Source organism: Ranitomeya imitator, chromosome 2, assembly GCF_032444005.1.
Source record: "Ranitomeya imitator isolate aRanImi1 chromosome 2, aRanImi1.pri, whole genome shotgun sequence".
Lineage (NCBI taxonomy): Eukaryota > Metazoa > Chordata > Amphibia > Anura > Dendrobatidae > Ranitomeya > Ranitomeya imitator.
The window spans coordinates 286,740,952-286,760,156 of record NC_091283.1 but is presented as its reverse complement, the minus strand read 5'-3'; the positions used below and the strand labels follow the sequence as shown (position 1 = coordinate 286,760,156).

General features: G+C 42.7%; 1 protein-coding gene across 2 annotated transcripts in view; it reads right to left on the bottom strand.

Moving 5' to 3' along the window:
* Positions 1 to 16,883: 16,883 nt before the first annotated feature.
* Positions 16,884 to 19,205, bottom strand: part of LOC138663199 (oocyte zinc finger protein XlCOF22-like) — a 63,689-nt gene continuing 61,367 nt past the window's right edge. For both annotated transcript variants that reach the window (XM_069749355.1, XM_069749356.1), the window contains exon 7: positions 16,884 to 18,336. In XM_069749355.1, coding sequence (XP_069605456.1) covers positions 16,976 to 18,336 — 1,361 coding nt within the window. In that variant the 3' untranslated portion in view covers positions 16,884 to 16,975. The remainder of the gene's footprint in view (positions 18,337 to 19,205) is intronic.

Here is a 19,205-nt window from a genome sequence, read left to right as displayed (position 1 = left end):
CTTGACGCTTATGAGTGGCTTGCACCGTGCAGTGAACCCTCTGTATTTACTTTCATGCAGTCTTCTCTTTATGGTAGATTTGGAAATTGATACGCCGACCTCCTGGAGAGTGTTGGTCACTTGGTTGGCTGTTGTGAAGGGGTTTCTCTTCACCATGGAGATTATTCTGCGATCATCCACCACTGCTGTCTTCCGTGGGCGACCAGGTCTTTTTGCATTGATGAGCTCACCAGTGCTTTGTTTCTTTCTCAGGATGTACCAAACTGTAGATTTTGCCACTCCTAATATTGTAGCAATTTCTCAGATGGGTTTTTTCTGTTTTTGCAGCTTAAGGATGGCTTGTTTCACCTGCATGGAGAGCTCCTTTGACCGCATGTTTACTTCACAGCAAAACCTTCCAAATGCAAGCACCACACCTAAAATCAACTCCAGGCCTTTTATCGGCTTAATTGAGAATGACATAACTAAGGGATTGCCCACACCTGTCCATGAAATAGCCTTGGAGTCAATTGTCCAATTACTTTTGGTCCCTTTAAAACAGGGTGGCACATGTTAAGGAGCTGAAACTCCTAAACCCTTCATCCAATCTTAATGTGCATACCCTCAAATGAAAGCTGAAAGTCTGAACTTCAACTGCATCTGAATTGTTGTTTAAAATTCATTGTGGTAATGTCTATAACCAAAATTAGAAAAATGTTGTCTCTGTCCAAATATATATGGACTTAACTGTATATACTATATACAGGGAAGAGGACACACAGGTATATACTATATACAGGGGAGATGACACACAGGTACATACTATATACAGGCCAAGATGACACACAGGTATATACTACATACAGAGATGACACAGGAATATACTATACACAGGAGGAGATGACACAGGTATATACTGTAAACAGGAGGAGAGTACACAGGTATATACTATATACAGGGGAGATTACACACAGGTATATATTATATACAGGGGAGATGACACACAGGTACATACTATATACAGTAGGAGATGACATACAGGTATATACTATATACAGGAAGAGATGACATACAGGTATATACTATACAGGGGAGATGACACACAGGTATATACTATATACAGTGGAGATGACACACGTACATACTATATACAGTAGGAGATTACATACAGGTATATACTATATACAGGAGGAGATGACACAGGTATATACTATGTATAGGAGATGACACAGGTATATACTATATACCGGGGAGATAACACAGGTATATACTATATGTATGGGGAAGACATACAGGTATATACAATATACAGGGGAGAGGACACAGGCATATACTATATAGAAGGGAGATGACATACAGGTATATACTATAAACAGATGACATACAGGTATATACTATAAACAGGAGATGACATACAGGTATATACTATAAACAGGAGATGACATACAGGTATATACTATATACAGGGGAGATAACACACAGGTATATACTGTATACAGGAGGAGATGACACAGATATATACTATATAGGGGGATGACATGAAAATGTCCGCATATGACATATGCGATGTGTGTAAAGATGTAGGCAGGCTGATTTGAGGTTGGAAGCATTTCACTACAAACCAATTCAAAACTATAGGTCACACCAGAAAGTCATAATTGGTAAAATGGACATAATATGCAAACATTGTCAAGCAGAGAGGTGTAACTTGGAATCGCCTGGTATGTGCTGCTCCAATGTCAGTCCGTTTGCCACCTTTAGATCTACCTCCTGAACCACTTCTTTCATACATGTCAGGAACAACTCCCGAGTCCAAGCATTTTCTGAAGAACATTAGGAGATACAATTCATCTTTCCAGATGACATCCTTTGGTACGACAGCTGGACCCCAGGAAGCAGGATTTATGCAACTTTTAAAGGCCAGTGACAAATGTATCACAAAATCAGTTCAATACTTCCTGTAGCAAATGAAGATCCAAAGTTTTTACAAATTTATTTTTTGGGAGATGAGCAAATGCAAGCTGATAGACATTGTGAAGCTATACTTGAGACAAGAAAAGAGATTGTGTTGAATTTGCAAAGATTTTTCCATCAGCACAATCAGTTAGTAAACCTTCTCAAAATAGCCTTAGAAAGAATGCCAAGTGCTGATATCAGGGTGTAATAAGAGCACACAAGACACCGGTTGGCGAGCATGAAAGGGGATTTACTTTTCCACTGATAACGAAGGAGCTATTGGTTGGACAGAACTTTCAAAGCCGAGATAGAGTTAATCAGCGATGAAGCCACAATCTTCAACGTAGTGCAGAAACAGATAGATCATATGATGCTCTGCAATATCCGATAATATTGAGGAATGGCCAAGATGGTGATCACTACAATCTAACACAAACTGATCCCTAGACTGCTAGGCTAACCAATAAAGAATATCAGCTATGGACTTTTATGCCTACAAAATAATGACCAGTCCTGGGTCTTCTAACCTCATTTTACAATGTAGCCAACTTCTTCATCAATGTATAGTTGATATGTATGCCAAGGTGGAAACTGAGCGTCTTCTGTACATACGATTGAACCAACAAAACCTTAGAGTGGATGAATACATTCATTTAAGGGATGCTGCTAATAATGGCAACGTAGCTGACATTGGGCGTATGTTTAATTTACTGGAAGTCCCAGACATATGCATGAGCATGCTGAGGACGCCATGACATATGTTCGGATATATGGTCACCCTGATTTGTTTATTATAGTTACATGCAGGGCCGGCTCCAGGTTTTCGAGGGCCCCGGGCGAAAGAGTCTCAGTGGGCCCCCCACCCCTTTAACACATACCCCGATTTATGATGCACAGATACGGCAGAGAAATGTATAGTACAATGCCAGATTTCACTTCTTACATGAGTGACAGCTATTGTAGATTCTGCAGTGTATATATACAGGAGGAAAGGTGCTGTGCAGTGTATATATACAGGAGAGGTGCTTTTCTGTTTTGAGTTTTTCTGTGAAACAAAGACTTTTCTACATAAACAACGTTGTTTGGTTTTGCGGCCCCGACAGATCTGTGCTACAAAGTAACAGGCGGCTCGGGAATTAATGAGGGACCTGATGCTGAATCCTTTCCACAAACCCTAATGACCCAATTAGTGCCCCGTCATTAGAAGCTCATTAAACGCCTCCTTGTCCCGAGCAGTCATGTACAGTATGGGGGGATCCTGCAGCCCACCCCCTGACTGCTCCATACCATACACTGCCCTCTGTCGCTCTCACTATTATCCTGTGCATTTCTCCGTCATCGTTACCCCATGTTACACTTGTCACCCCCCACTACAGAGTAGCAGGGCAGCCAATGTCACCCCGTCCCCGGACCCTAATGGCAGCAGGAAATGTCTGCTCCTCTATTGGGTTGGAACCTGATTTAATCAAGGAATAATGTGGATTTGTTGCCGGTGGCTGCAGGGGAAGGGTTAAGTGATGCCATGTCCTTGGTGGGAGCAGTGGCAGCTGCTGGGACCTGGACAGAGACAACCAATGTTGCTGTGACTGCACAGTGTGACCTGGAGGAGAGAAGCTGAGACTCTGGAGCAGAAATCACCTACATGCCAGCACTGGGCAGAGTCCCTCCAGTCACCAACCTGGGTCCACGGGGCCCCAACCTACAGCCCACAGCTCAGTTTTATCCATGGCAGCAGCTCCCCTTCCTCCTGGCATCTGGTTAACCCCACTTATGCGGGTCGGATTGTTATCTTTAAGGTTCAGCAATAACCTTCATACAGATGGGAAGGGGTTAAGCTTCTTCCTACCCCACTGGTGCAGGTTTGGTGCAGCATGCATGTATTCTGGGTGAGCTGGGTGGCTGCAGGCTGCACCCCACCAGCTGCTCCTCCAGACATCACCCACACTTTTAGGCAGCGGAGACAGACAGCAGCAGACTGAGCCACAACTGCAACCACTGCTGGATACCATAGCACTCACTCAGGCACTGGTAGGACGGAGCTCCTCCAGAATCTGCCTGATAAACTTCAGCACTGTCTGCAGCCACCCAGGGGGGAGAGCAGAGAACTTGCTCTCTCCGCCCACAATGTCACACTGGCTGCCTTCTGTTAACCCCTATGTGTGCCTGCCTGGCTGCACTGACTGAGTGAGAAGATGCTTGTGTCAGAGCTGGCACATAGGGGTTAAGAGAACGCAGCCAGCAGTGACTTTGTGGGGGGAGAGAGCATGTTATCTCCTGCTCTGCTCTCCCAGCTGTATCTATGACAGCATTAGTGGGCCCCCCTCTCTCCCCAGGGCCCCGGCATTTGCCCGCTGTGCCGGGTGCTGACGCCGGCCCTGGTTACATGTAATCCAACGTGGCCAGAGATAAGGGAAGAGCTTTTGAATGGTCAGGACCCCTCTGATCGACATCATGTAATAGCAAAAACTCATGGACGTAATTACAAAGTGTTACATTTATGGTGAAAGTCCGTGTTGGATATATTCAATTGAGTGTCAAAAAAGAGGTCTTCCACATGATATTGCTAAAGGATAAGATACGACCTGATCAAATGGACAGTGTTATTTCTGCTGAGCTTCCAAACCCAGAAGAGGACCCGTTAGTTTCAAAAAGTTTTGTCTTCAAGAAATTACTTAAAGCATTGCAATGTAGATAATATAAAAAAAAAAAAAACCTGACAAAAGGAGGGGGAGGGGAAGAGGAAGGGGAGAAAGGGAAATATTTGTACAAACAATGTAGGAGACACAAATATAGTAGAACTAGATGGTGGCCCAATTCTAACGCATCGGGTATTCTAGAATATGCATGTCCACGTAGTATATTGCCCAGTGACGTATTATATTGTCCAGCCACGTAGTATACAGCAGAGCCACGTAGTATATTGCCCAGTCACGTAGTATATTGCCCAGCCACATAGTATACAGCAGAGCCACGTAGTATATTGCCCAGTCACGTAGTATATTGCCCAGTGATGTAGTATACAGCACAGAGCCACATAGTATATTGTCCAGTCACGTAGTATATTGGCCAGCCACGTAGTATGTTGCCCAGCCACGTAGTATGTTGCCCAGCCACGTAGTATGTTGCCCAGCTACGTATGTCACAGGTTAAAAAATAAAAATACTCACCTTCGGATCCGAGGGCTGCCGCCATCTTCCGTTCCCAGGATGCATTGCAAAATTACCCAGATGACTTAGCGGTCTCACGAGGCCGCTAAGTCTTCTGGGTAATTTCGCAATGCATCGCCGGGAATGGAAGATGGCGGCCGGCTCTGCGGACAACGGAAGGCGAGTATAGCAGGTTTTTTGATTTTTTATTATTAACATTATATTTTTTACTATTGATGCTGCATATGCAGCATCAATAGTAAAAAGTTGGGGACACACAGGGTTAATAGCGGCGGTAAGGGAGTGCGTTACACCGCGGGCCGTTACCAATGCCATTAACCATGTGTGAGCGGTGAGTGGAGGGGATTACGGAGCGGGCGCCGGGCAGTGAGTGCAGGGGAGTAGGGGAGGGAATAATCAGACTGTGGTCGTCGCTGATTGGTTGCGGCAGCCATGATAGGCAGCTGCCGAGACCAATCAGCAAATGAATAACCGTGACAGAAGGACAGACAGACGGAAGTGACCCATTAGACAATTGTGTATATAGATAACTAAAAAATATCTGGAACCAGCTCAACACACCGGAAAATGAAAAAAATCACAACATTTTTATTGAAAATCCTTTACAAATAAAAGTGATGAGAAAATGGGCATCTCAGACAACAAAGCAATAAAGAGGGGTGGTGTGTAATTTGTTCCCCCATTCACTATCCTGCATGCGAGGGCTCTATAACACCCTTGCCCAGCCAGTTGACTACCTATTGCAAACAATCCTTCATTTTCCCCCTCCATCGTTGCACTTGCGCTTTATTTTGAGACATGTCTACAATAGGATTGCTCGATCCGATCATGTAAGATTGGAATTATACCAATTTTCACTATGATCGGAATTCCGAATCCCGATTCCGATCTTTGAATGTGATCGGAAATCGGAAGTGCGTTTTTTTTTTTTGCACGATGCTTGTGATTGACACATGAACCACCCAATGAAGAGCCTGTGAAATGTGGGCACATCCTGAAACGCTTGTAGGCATTTTAACTCCTGGCATGGCTGTGATCAGGCACTATAATGTGGGCAGAGACTGTGTGTGCGGGGAAGATGTGTGTCTGTGTGCGGGTGTTCGTGTGTCTGCGGCGATCGCGAGGGTCTGCGGGAATCACAGGGCTGTCGGGCATCTGTGCGGGGCTGCTGGGGGTCTGCGCCGGGCTTTTGGGGGTCTGTGGCGGGCTGTCGGGGGTCTGCACCAGGCTGTCGGGGGTCTGTGCCAGGCTGTCATGGGTCTGCGCCAGGCTGTGGGGGGTCTCTGCCAGACTGTGGGGGCCTATGCCGGGCTGTGGGGGGTCCTTAGGGGTGTGTGCACGTGCAGGCATCGCCTGATGGGACTACAAGTCCCATCGGGCTATGCTTGCTACAGTGACAGTGATTGACACATTAGCCAATGATGGGACAGTAGTAGTCCCATCATCCGGCTAATGTGTTGAATGTAAAATTAAAAAAAAAAAAACACGAACATACAACAGAACATACGACATATGACAGAACATACAACATATGACAGAACATACAACATATAACAGAACATACAACATATAACAGAACATACAACAGTACATACAACATATGCCAGAACATACGACACAACATACAACACACCATACAACATGACAGTACATACAACAACATGCAACATATGACAGTACATACAACATATGACAGTACATACAACATATGACAGTACATACAACATATGACAGTACATACAAAATAAAACATATGGAAGAACATACAACAGAACATACAACATGTAATATACATATATAGACATACATGTACAATACATACATACAGTACATTCATATATTACATACAATACATACATACAGTTCATATAACATAGAGTACAAACTCACCATCACTTTTACTTTGCTCCCCGAAGCCAGTGTCACCTGTAAAAATATTAAAATAACAAACAAACAATGTACTCCCTGATCCGCAGAAATCCACGAGTGTCCCTCGACGATCTCCCGTGGAGAGCAGCAGCATCAGCTGACGCGACCGCTCTCTAGGGGCTCCAGGAATACAATGACAGGAGGGAGGTATCCTTCCGCACTGTATTCCTCCGCCACTGTAAAAAATAGTCCCTAGTCTCACTTTTGGCACTGCTGTGTGAGAAAGTTCCCACGCAGCAATGGCATAGAGACCCTGTACTGAGGTAACCTCTTCAGTGATGCACTGCAGGAGCCATTGTCTCCTGTCAGTGTGTCACTGGAGGTCCTATAGAGCAGTGACATCACCCGATGTCACTGTTCTATAGGGGAGATCGTCATGGGACACTCATTATTAATTGGACTACGGTGGACAGGTAGTATACGGTTTATTATTTTACATTTTTTGCAGGTGATCGAGTATGGTAAGTATGGTTGAATTAAGAATAATAAAATACTTTTTTCTGGCTGTGTCTTTATTTTTTAACTCTTTCACTACTCTAGGATTAATAATGGATAGGTGTCTTATTGACGCCTCTCCATTATTAACCCCGCTTAATGTCACCTTACAATAGCAAGCTGACATTAACCCCTTATTACCCCATATCCCACCGCTGCAGGGGAGTGGGAAGAGAGGGGCTAAGTGCCACTTCTGGGGCGGCTGCGGACTGGTATTTGTATCCGGGGGGAGGGCAATATCCATGGCCCGTCTCTAGGCTATGAATATCAGCCCGTAGCTGTCTGCGTAGCCTTTCTGGCTATAAAATATAGAGGGGCCCCACGTAATTTTTTTGGGGGTCCCCCTATTTTAATAGCCAGCAAAGGCTACGCAGACAGCTGTGGGCTGATATTCATAGCCTGGAAAGGGGCCATGGGTATTACCCCCTTCGCAGGCTACAAATATCGGCCCCCGGCCGTCGGGATTCCCCCTCTGGCGCAGAAATTGCGCGGGAGGCCACACATTTATTTCCCATTTTTTTCTTTATGTTCATTAATCAACATTGGCCTATCTATGGATATATCTATCTATAGATATATTTATAGATAGATATATATATCCATATATCTATCTGGCTAATTTCACACATCAGGTTTTTGCCATCAGGCACAATCCGGCGAGTTTTGAAAAAACAAGCAATACCAGCAAGCAAAAAAGAAAAGGGCACACAGCAACAAGTGACCGCAAAAAGTACAGCCAAGAAGCAACAAAGAGTGGTGGTGGTGGGAGACTCACTACTGAGAGGCACAGAAGCAGACCGGACATAACCGCAAGAGAAGTATGCTGCCTTCCAGGTGCGATAATCAAGGACGTGACCGATAGGATACCAAAGCTCTTCAGCTCCAAGGACGTCCACCCATTTCTTCTGATACATGTTGGCACCAATGACACGGCAAGGAAAGACCTACCGACAATCTGCAAGGACTTTGAAGAGTTGGGGAAGAAAGTAAAGGAACTGGATGCACAGGTAGTTTTTTCTTCTATCCTTCCAGTAGACGGGCATGGCACCAGGAGATGGAACAGGATCCTTGATGCGAACAACTGGCTAAGACGATGGTGCAGACAACAAGGATTCGGATTCCTGGACCACCGTGTGAATTACTTGTACGATGGACTCCTCGCCAGAGACAGACTACACCTCAACAAACCTGGGAAACACACATTTGCCAGAAGACTCGCTACACTCATCAGGAGGGCGTTAAACTAGAAGAAGAGGGGATGGGAAGAAAAACATTAGACTCGAACAAAGAAGACCCAGGAAAACATACTCAGAAGGGAGGTAAGAACATTTCTAAAACAATCCACAGCGAGGAGATTGGAACAAAACAAAATCCTCTAAACTGCATGCTCGCAAACGCCAGAAGCCTGACAAACAAGATGGAAGAACTAGAAGCAGAAATATCTACAGGTAACTTTGACATAGTGGGAATAACCGAGACATGGTTAGATGAAAGCTATGACTGGGCAGTTAACTTACAGGGTTACAGTCTGTTTAGAAAGGATCGTAAAAATTGGAGAGGAGGAGGGGTTTGTCTCTATGTAAAGTCTTGTCTAAAGTCCACTTTAAGGGAGGATATTAGTGAAGGGAATGAGGATGTCGAGTCCATATGGGTCGAAATTCATGGAGGGAAAAATGGTAACAAAATTCTCATTGGGGTCTGTTACAAACCCCCAAATATAACAGAAATCATGGAAAGTCTACTTCTAAAGCAGATAGATGAAGCTGCAACCCATAATGAGGTCCTGGTTATGGGGGACTTTAACTACCCGGATATTAACTGGGAAACAGAAACCTGTGAAACCCATAAAGGCAACAGGTTTCTGCTAATAACCAAGAAAAATTATCTTTCACAATTGGTGCAGAATCCAACCAGAGGAGCAGCACTTTTAGACCTAATACTATCTAATAGACCTGACAGAATAACAAATCTCCAGGTGGTCGGGCATCTAGGAAATAGCGACCACAATATTGTACAGTTTCACCTGTCTTTCACTAGGGGGATTTGTCAGGGAGTCACAAAAACACTGAACTTTAGGAAGGCAAAGTTTGACCAGCTTAGAGATGCCCTTAATCTGGTAGACTGGGACAATATCCTCAGAAATAAGAATACAGATAATAAATGGAAAATGTTTAAGAACATCCTAAATAGGCACTGTAAGCGGTTTATACCTTGTGGGAATAAAAGGACTAGAAATAGGAAAAACCCAATGTGGCTAAACAAAGAAGTAAGACAGGCAATTCACAGTAAAAAGAAAGCATTTGCACTACTAAAGCAGGATGGCACCATTGAAGCTCTATAAAACTATAGGGAGAAAAATACTTTATCTAAAAAACTAATTAAAGCTGCCAAAAAGGAAACAGAGAAGCACATTGCTAAGGAGAGTAAAACTAATGCCAAACTGTTCTTCAACTATATCAATAGTAAAAGAATAAAAACTGAAAATGTAGGCGCCTTAAAAAATAGTGAGGAAAGAATGGTTGTAGATGACGAGGAAAAAGCTAACATATTAAACACCTTCTTCTCCACGGTATTCACGGTGGAAAATGAAATGCTAGGTAAAATCCCAAGAAACAATGAAAACCCTATATTAAGGGTCACCAATCTAACCCAGGAAGAGGTGCAAAAACGGCTAAATAAGATTAAAATAGATAAATCTCCGGGTCCGGATGGCATACACCCACGAGTACTAAGAGAACTAAGTAATGTAATAGATAAACCATTATTTCTTATTTTTAGGGACTCTATAGCGACGGGGTCTGTTCCGCAGGACTGGCGCATAGCAAATGTGGTGCCAATATTCAAAAAGGGCTCTAAAAGTGAACCTGGAAATTATAGGCCAGTAAGTCTAACCTCTATTGTTGGTAAAATATTTGAAGGGTTTCTGAGGGATGTTATTCTGGATTATCTCAATGAGAATAACTGTTTAACTCCATATCAGCATGGGTTTATGAGAAATCGCTCCTGTCAAACCAATCTAATCAGTTTTTATGAAGAGGTAAGCTATAGGCTGGACCACGGTGAGTCATTGGACGTGGTATATCTCGATTTTTCCAAAGCGTTTGATACCGTGCCGCACAAGAGGTTGGTACACAAAATGAGAATGCTTGGTCTGGGGGAAAATGTGTGTAAATGGGTTAGTAACTGGCTTAGTGATAGAAAGCAGAGGGTGGTTATAAATGGTATAGTCTCTAACTGGTTCGCTGTGACCAGTGGGGTACCGCAGGGGTCGGTATTGGGACCTGTTCTCTTCAACATATTCATTAATGATCTGGTAGAAGGTTTACACAGTAAAATATCGATATTTGCAGATGATACAAAACTATGTAAAGCAGTTAATACGAGAAGATAGTATTCTGCTACAGATGGATCTGGATAAGTTGGAAACTTGGGCTGAAAGGTGGCAGATGAGGTTTAACAATGATAAATGTAAGGTTATACACATGGGAAGAAGGAATCAATATCACCATTACACACTGAACGGGAAACCACTGGGTAAATCTGACAGGGAGAAGGACTTGGGGATCCTAGTTAATGATAAACTTACCTGGAGCAGCCAGTGCCAGGCAGCAGCTGCCAAGGCAAACAGGATCATGGGGTGCATTAAAAGAGGTCTGGATACACATGATGAGAGCATTATACTGCCTCTGTATAACTCCCTAGTTAGACCGCACATGGAGTACTGTGTCCAGTTTTGGGCACCGGTGCTCAGGAAGGATATAATGGAACTAGAGAGAGTACAAAGGAGGGAACAAAATTAATAAAGGGGATGGGAGATCTACAATACCCAGGTAGATTAGCGAAATTAGGATTATTTAGTCTAGAAAAAAGACGACTGAGGGGCGATCTAATAACCATGTATAAGTATATAAGGGGACAATACAAATATCTCGCTGAGGATGTTTATACCAAGGAAGGTGACGGGCACAAGGGGGCATTCTTTGCGTGTGGAGGAGAGAAGGTTTTTCCACCAACATAGAAGAGGATTCTTTACTGTTAGGGCAGTGAGAATCTGGAATTGCTTGCCTGAGGAGGTGGTGATGGCGAACTCAGTCGAGGGGTTCAAGAGAAGGCCTGGATGTCTTCCTGGAGCAGAACAATATTGTATCATACAATTATTAGGTTCTGTAGAAGGACGTAGATCTGGGGATTTATTATGATGGAATATAGGCTGAACTGGATGGACAAATGTCTTTTTTCGGCCGTACTAACTATGTTACTATGTTACTATCCATTTTTTCTCATAGAGTTGTATTAGCGCCTGATTGCGCCTGATGGCCACGTTTCATCCGGTTTTGCCGGATCCGTCAAAAAAGCTGTTTCCGCCGGGCGGAAAACACATACAGAGGAACGGTTTTTCTGTTGGCGAAAAAACGTGTGAAACTGAGATGTGAAATGATGAATCCGGCCTCCGAATCAGTTTATTCATGCATGTTTCCATTCAAATCATGCACATTTTCCGTTTATTTATTTCCATTATTATTTGATTTCTCTGGCTCTGCTGCCTCCGATTACCAATTCTACATGTTATTTTGGCATTTTTAGTCATTTAGAAAACACCACAATGTAAAATAGGTGTTTTAGGAATTCTGATTTTTTTATCCCCATTGACTTCAATGAGGAACGGAAATTGGAATTCCCGATCGCCGATTTTTAGGGTGATCGATCAACCCTAATTGTGGTGTTTTCTAAATGACTAAAAACGCCAAAATAACATGTAGAATTGGTAATCGGAGGCAGCGGAGCCAGAGAAATCAAATAATAATGGAAAGAAATAAATGGAAAATATGCTTGATTTCAATGGAAACATGCATGAAAAAACGGAATCGGAGGCCGGATTCATCATTTCACATCTGAGTTTCATACGGCAAAAAACGGATGAAACGTGGCCATCAGGTGCAATCCGGCGCTAATACAACTCTGAGAAAAAACGGATCCAGCAGAAAAAAACCCCAGATCTTTTCTTTCAAAACTCGCCGGATTGTGCCTGACGGCAAAAACCTGATGTGTGAAATTAGCCAGATAGATATATGGATAGATATATCCATCTATAAATATATCTATAGATAGATATATCCATAGATAGGCCGCTGTTGATTAATGAACATAAAGAAAAAAATGGCGTGGGCTCTTGCGCAATTTTCTGCGCCAGAGGGGAAAAGCTGATGGCCGGGGGCCGATATTTGTAGCCTAGGAAAGGGGTAGTACCCATGGCCCCTTTCCAGGCTATGAATATCAGCCCACAGCTGTCTGCGTAGCCTTTACTGGCTATTAAAATAGGGGGACCCCAAAAAATGATGTGGGGTCCCCCTATATTTTATAGCCAGAAAGGCTACGCAGACAGCTGCGGGCTGATATTCATAGCCTAGAGAGGGGCCATGGATATTGGCCCCCCGACTACAAATACCAGTCCGCAGCCGCCCCAGAAATGGTGCATCTGTAAGATGCACCAATTCTGGCACTTAGCCCCTCTCTTCCCACTCCCCTGTAGCAGTGGGATATGGGGGTAATAAGGGGTTAATGTCACCATGCTATTGTAAGGTGACATTAAGCCGGGTTAATAATGGAGAGGTGTCAATAAGACGCCTATCCAATATTAATCCTAGAGTAGTGAAAGAGTTAAAAAATAAAAAAAGAGACAGCCATAAAAAAGTATTTTATTATTCTTAATTTAACCATACTTGCCATACTCGATCACCTGCAAAAAACGTAAAATAAACCATATACTACCTGTCCGCCGTAGTCCATTTAATAACGAGTGTCCCACGACGATGTCCCCTATAGAACAGTGACATCACCTGATGTCACTGCTCTATAGGACCTCCAGTGACACACTGACAGGAGACAATGGCTCCTGCAGTGCATCACTGAAGAGGTTACCTCAGTTCAGGGACTCACTTTATGCCATTGCTGCGTGGGAACTTTCTCACACAGCAGTGCCAAAAGTGAGGCTAAGGACTATTTTTTACAGTGGCGGAGGAATACAGTGCGGAAGGATACCTCCCTCCCGTCATTGTATTCCTGTAGCCCCTAGAGAGCGGTCGCATCAGCTGATGCTGCTGCTCTCCACAGGAGATCGTTGTGGGACACTCGTGGATTTCTGCGGATCAGGGAGTATATTGTTTGTTTGTTATTTTAATATTTTTTACAGGTGACACTGGTGTCGGGGAGCAAAGTGACAAGTGATGGTATGTACTCTATGTAATATGAACTGTATGTCTGTATGTATGTATTGTATGTACTGTAATGTATGAATGTACTGTATGTATGTATTGTATGTCTATATGTATGTATGTTCTGTCATGTCGTATGTACTGTCATATGTTGTATATTTTATGCACTGTCATATGTTGTATGTTCTCTCATATGTAGTATGTTCTGTTGTATGTTCGTGTTTTGTTTTTTTTACATTCAACACATTAGCTGGATGATGGGACTACTATTGTCCCATCATTGGTTAAAGTGTCAATCACTGTCACTGTAGCAGGAATAGCCCGATGGGACTTGTAGTCCCAACGGACAATGCCTGCATGCGCACACACCCCCAAGGACCCCCCACAACCCGACAAAGACCCCCCACAGCCCAGCACAGACCCCCGACAGCCTGGCAAAAAAAACCCACAGCCCGGCACAGACCCCCCACAGCCTGGCGCAGACCCCCAACAGCCTGGCGCAGACCCCCAACAGCCAGGCGCAGACCCTGACAGCCCCGCACAGACACACATCTTCCCCGCACAGTCTCCGTCCACATTATAGTGCCTGATCACAGCCAATCACAGTCATGCCAGTAGTTAAAATGCCTACTAGCGTTTCCGGATGTGCCCACACTTCAAAGCCCACAATGTAAAATAGGCGTTTTAGGAATTCCGATTTTTTATCCCCATTGACTTCAATGAGGATCGGAAATCGGAATTCTCGATCGCCGATTTTCAAGTGTGATCGGACCGATCCTTTCCGATCCGATTTTTCGGGTGATCGATCAACCCTAGTCCTCGCTCATCCAAATCCATTTCTACCCTGTGTCTCCCCCACTGTGTCCCAGGCATACCTCATTTATATGTTAAAGTCTTTTGAGCTATACCCTGTTATCTGAGGCTTTGTCATGGTAGGTGTACTGAAATCGTCAGGCCAAATAGATAAGGTATCTGTCTAACTTTTACATGATACCATCTCATGGGAACAAGTCCATTCACTTGGTTCATCTTTGAAGATAAATGTAAAGTGTACTCTAAATGTAAATTACCGGGTCATTTACATTCACTTTGCTTAGACTGACCATTTGGACAATTAACATGTGGCTGGACAAGTTTTCAATTAGATTTCTGTGGACACCATTGAAAATACATATATATATATGTATGTATGTATGTATGTATGTATATATATATATATATATATATATATATATATATATGCGTAGAGAGACGAATGAAAGTGGCACTCACCCGAGTGTTGCTGCGTGAAGATGTCCTTTTATTCAAAGAAATACATGGACATACAAGCGGTGGAGCAGCGGCTGGTAGCGGTTAGGGTGCGGGAGGAAAGTGCAGGACGACGGCCGTTTCGCGCGACTGCGCTTCCACGGGTCCAGGTGAGGGAATCAAAGACGTCATATCCTTTTAAAAGGACTTAATGACTAAACGTGAACAGGTGCATATTAAAAACAATTGCAAAGTCCCTCTTAACAAAACATTGATAAGTACATAAGATGTAATAGACAACATTCGCTTATATATTTCTTTTCTGACATAGACTTTTTACGTTCCAGAGTATGATTTCATAGAAAAACAGTCATATCTAGTTTGTCGTTTAAACCCATTGGTCCTTGTGCGTTTGTTTTGATAATCCACCTGGCTTCGCGCTGTAATAGCAGCTTACTGCGATCGCCTCCATTGGGTGGATTATTGACTATTTCTAGTCCAGCAAAACGCAACACATTGGGGTTAGAATTATATGTATCATTTATGTGTTGAATGAAACGAGGGCAGCCTTTGCCCGAACTTATGGAGTTATAATGTTCCCTAAACCTATGGAACATGGGACGTATGGTTTTGCCTATGTAGAAGAACTGGCACGGGCAGATTATAATATAAACAACGAACTGAGATTTACAGGTGATCAGTTGTCTGGCTACATGATGAATGGAGCCAATGTGAATCGTTTTATCCAACAGTCTTAAATGACAAAATTTGCAGTTACCGCACTTATAGTTACCACTAGGTTGTGATTTACTTAGCCAATCGCTATTATTTGTGACGGTAAGACGATTTTTAACAAGAAGATCTCCCAGATTTTTAGTACGCTTATATGCGAAGATGGGGTGAGATATTAATGTCGGGGTCAGATCCCTATCGCTTTTTAATATATGCCAATTTTTGTTGATGGCTGCGTAAATTGCTTTGTCCATCGGGCTGTGTGTGAATGTAAACACAAATCTCCTATTGTCTTCCTTTTTTCTTTTATTAAATTCTTTGGATTTATTGCGGTTTTTTAACAGACTCTGTTGTGTCAATTTTTTTACTCTATTCTCGGCTTTTGTTAGAATTTCGAGAGGGTATTTCCTTGTTATTAAGTCTGTCTTTAAATTCGCTATTTGTTTGTTAAATGACTCGTTGTTATTATTTATTTTCCTATAGCGAACCATTTGACTATAAGGTATACTCTGTTTGGTATGGAGTGGATGAGCACTATTAAAGTGCAACAAATTATTTACTGCTGTTAATTTTTTGTGTACACTAGTATTGATTCTCCCTTCGGTGATTTCTAATTTTACATCTAGAAATTCTAGCGTTTTATCACCGAAATTAGCGGTGAATTGCATGTTTTCCTTATTAGTAGTATTTAGATGTCTGACGAAATTGTCGAACTCGTCTTTTAGACCGTCCCATACGATAAACACGTCGTCGGCGAATCTTAGGTATGTGCGGATGTGTTTTAAATACGGGTTAGTGGAAGCGGTTCGTCTCTCTACGCATTTACAGCAGTATCTGACTTTATGTGATGCACCTCCCGATAATTGCTAATTCTGAGCTGTGCCACCTAGTGTCCTAAATTGAATCCAGCGTGTAAGAAGATTTTCTATGTAAGCTAATATACCTAGTGCCTTCTGACTTTTCTTTTTTGCATGAGATTATATATATATATATATATATATATATATATATATATATATACACACACATATACACTAATAACAAAACCAATCAATATATCTATCATTCGTATTAATTGGAGTGTTGAAATCATATTAAAAATATATAATACAAAACAGAGCCCCAGGAAAGCGAGTGACAATGCCACTGGAACAGCACTGGCATGGAAGGTGAATATGATTTCTTTTATTTTAACAAGGGAAACATGAGGACAACCCCTTTAAGAAAATACAATTTCCACTTAAAACATTTCCCACATTAAGAGCATGAAAAAGACTTCTCCCCTGTGTGAGTTCTTTGGTGTTTAACAAGATGTGATTTCCGGTTAAAACATTTCCCACATTCTGAACAGGAAAAAGGCTTCTCCCCTGTGTGAATTCTCTTGTGCTTAAGCAAATCTGATTTATCGTTAAAACATTTCTTACATTCTGAACAGGAAAAAGGCTTCTCCCCTGTGTGAATTCTCTTGTGCTTAAGCAAATCTGATTTATCGTTAAAACATTTCTTACATTCTGAACAGGAAAAAGGCTTTTCCCCCGTGTGAGTTCTTTGGTGTATAACAAGATGTGATTTTATGTTAAAACATTTCCCACATTCTGAACAGGAAAAAGGCTTCTCCCCTGTGTGAGTTCTTTGGTGTATAACAAGTTGTGATGTATGACTAAAACATTTCCCACATTCTGAACAGGAAAAAGGCTTCTCCCCCGTGTGAGTTCTTTGGTGTATAACAAGATGCGTTTTCTGGTTAAAACATTTCCCACATTCTGAACAGGAAAAAGGCTTCTCCCCTGTGTGAGTTCTTTGGTGTATAACAAGTTGTGATTTCTTGTTAAAAGATTTCCCACAATCTGAACATGAAAAGGGCTTATCCCCTGTGTGGGTTCTCTGGTGATTAAGCAAATCTGATTTATTGTTAAAACATTTCCCACATGCTGAACAGGAAAACGGCTTCTCCCCTGTGTGAGTTCTTTGGTGTATAACAAGATGTGATTTCCGGGTAAAACATTTCCCACATTCTGAACAGGAAAACGGCTTCTCCCCTGTGTGAGTTCTTTGGTGTATAACAAGATGTGATTTCCGGTTAAAACATTTCCCACATTCTGAACAGGAAAACGGCTTCTCCCCTGTGTGAGTTCTTTGGTATATAACAAGAGGTGATTTCTGGTTAAAACATTTCCCACATTCTGGACATGAAAAAGGCTTCTCCCCTGTGTGGATTCTCTGGTGCTTAAGGAAATCCGATTTCTGGATAAAACATTTCCCACACTTTGAACAAGAAAATCTGCTCTCTGCTGTGTGAAGGGTTTGATGTTTAAGAAAAGACTTTTCAAAGGGAAAGCTATTTCCATATTCTGAAGGTGAAAACGGCTTCTTTGATTTAGGAGCAGTTTGTTTTTTAATGCTTATTTTGTGACTTTGATTTTCTTTAGTAGTCGGTAATGAATCAGAAGACAGGACCTGTTTCAAAGGGTCAGATGACAGATATTGGCTGTGAAGGGATGATGGTATATCTGGCATAATGACATTCACTTCAGTTGTATCCTGTGTGATCTCAAGATCATCGTATTTAAAAATTGAAGATGCCAGCTGCCCCTCTGATCTCCTCCTGGTACAGTAATCTGCTAAGAATAAAACCAATTATTATTTTTCAATGAAATATCCTCAAACATAGTTTAAGTAGAAATGTTCAAAAATATTGTCATCCCTGTTATCAGGGATTTTTGTGCACTCACCGAAAAATCCTTTTCTTCGAGCCACTCATTGGGAGAAACAGGACCATGGGTGTTATGTTGCTACTATTAGGAGGTTGATACTAAGTAGACACAAAAAGATTAGCTCCTCCTCTGCAGTATACACCACACAAACTGGCTCCAGCCAAGCCAGTTCTGTGGCAAAGCAGTAGGAAAACAAGAAAAGTATATTAGAGTATACCAACGTCAAACCAAAAAGCATACTCAAGCTGTTATGCCAACAGGGTGGGTGCTGTGTCCCCCAATGAGTGGCTCAGAGAAAAGGATTTTACAATGAGTACACAAAAATCCCTGTTTCTCCTTCACCTCATTGGGGGACACAGGACCATGGGATGTCATAAAGCATTACCTGGGTAGGTAAACCGACAGGATAGACCAAACCTCACTCACCAGCCGCCTAGAGATCTTTTATCGCCGCCTGCAAGATTAGTCTTCCAAGGCTCGCATCTGCGGAGGCCGGAGTGTGGATGTTGTAATGCTTCTAGAACGTGGGCAGACTGGACCAAGTCGCAGCCTTGTAAACCTGATCTGGCGACGCCTGGTGTCAAATGGCCCCCACCGAACGAGTGGAGTGTGCCTTAATCCCTGCTGGGATAGGCCTGTTTCTGACACGGTAAGACTCGAATAGCCAAGCGGATCCACCTGGCTATTGTGGACTTAGAGGCGGCAAGTCACTTTCTATGCCCCTCAGGAAAGATGAATAAGGTGTCCATCTTACGGAAGAATGCCGTCCGTGA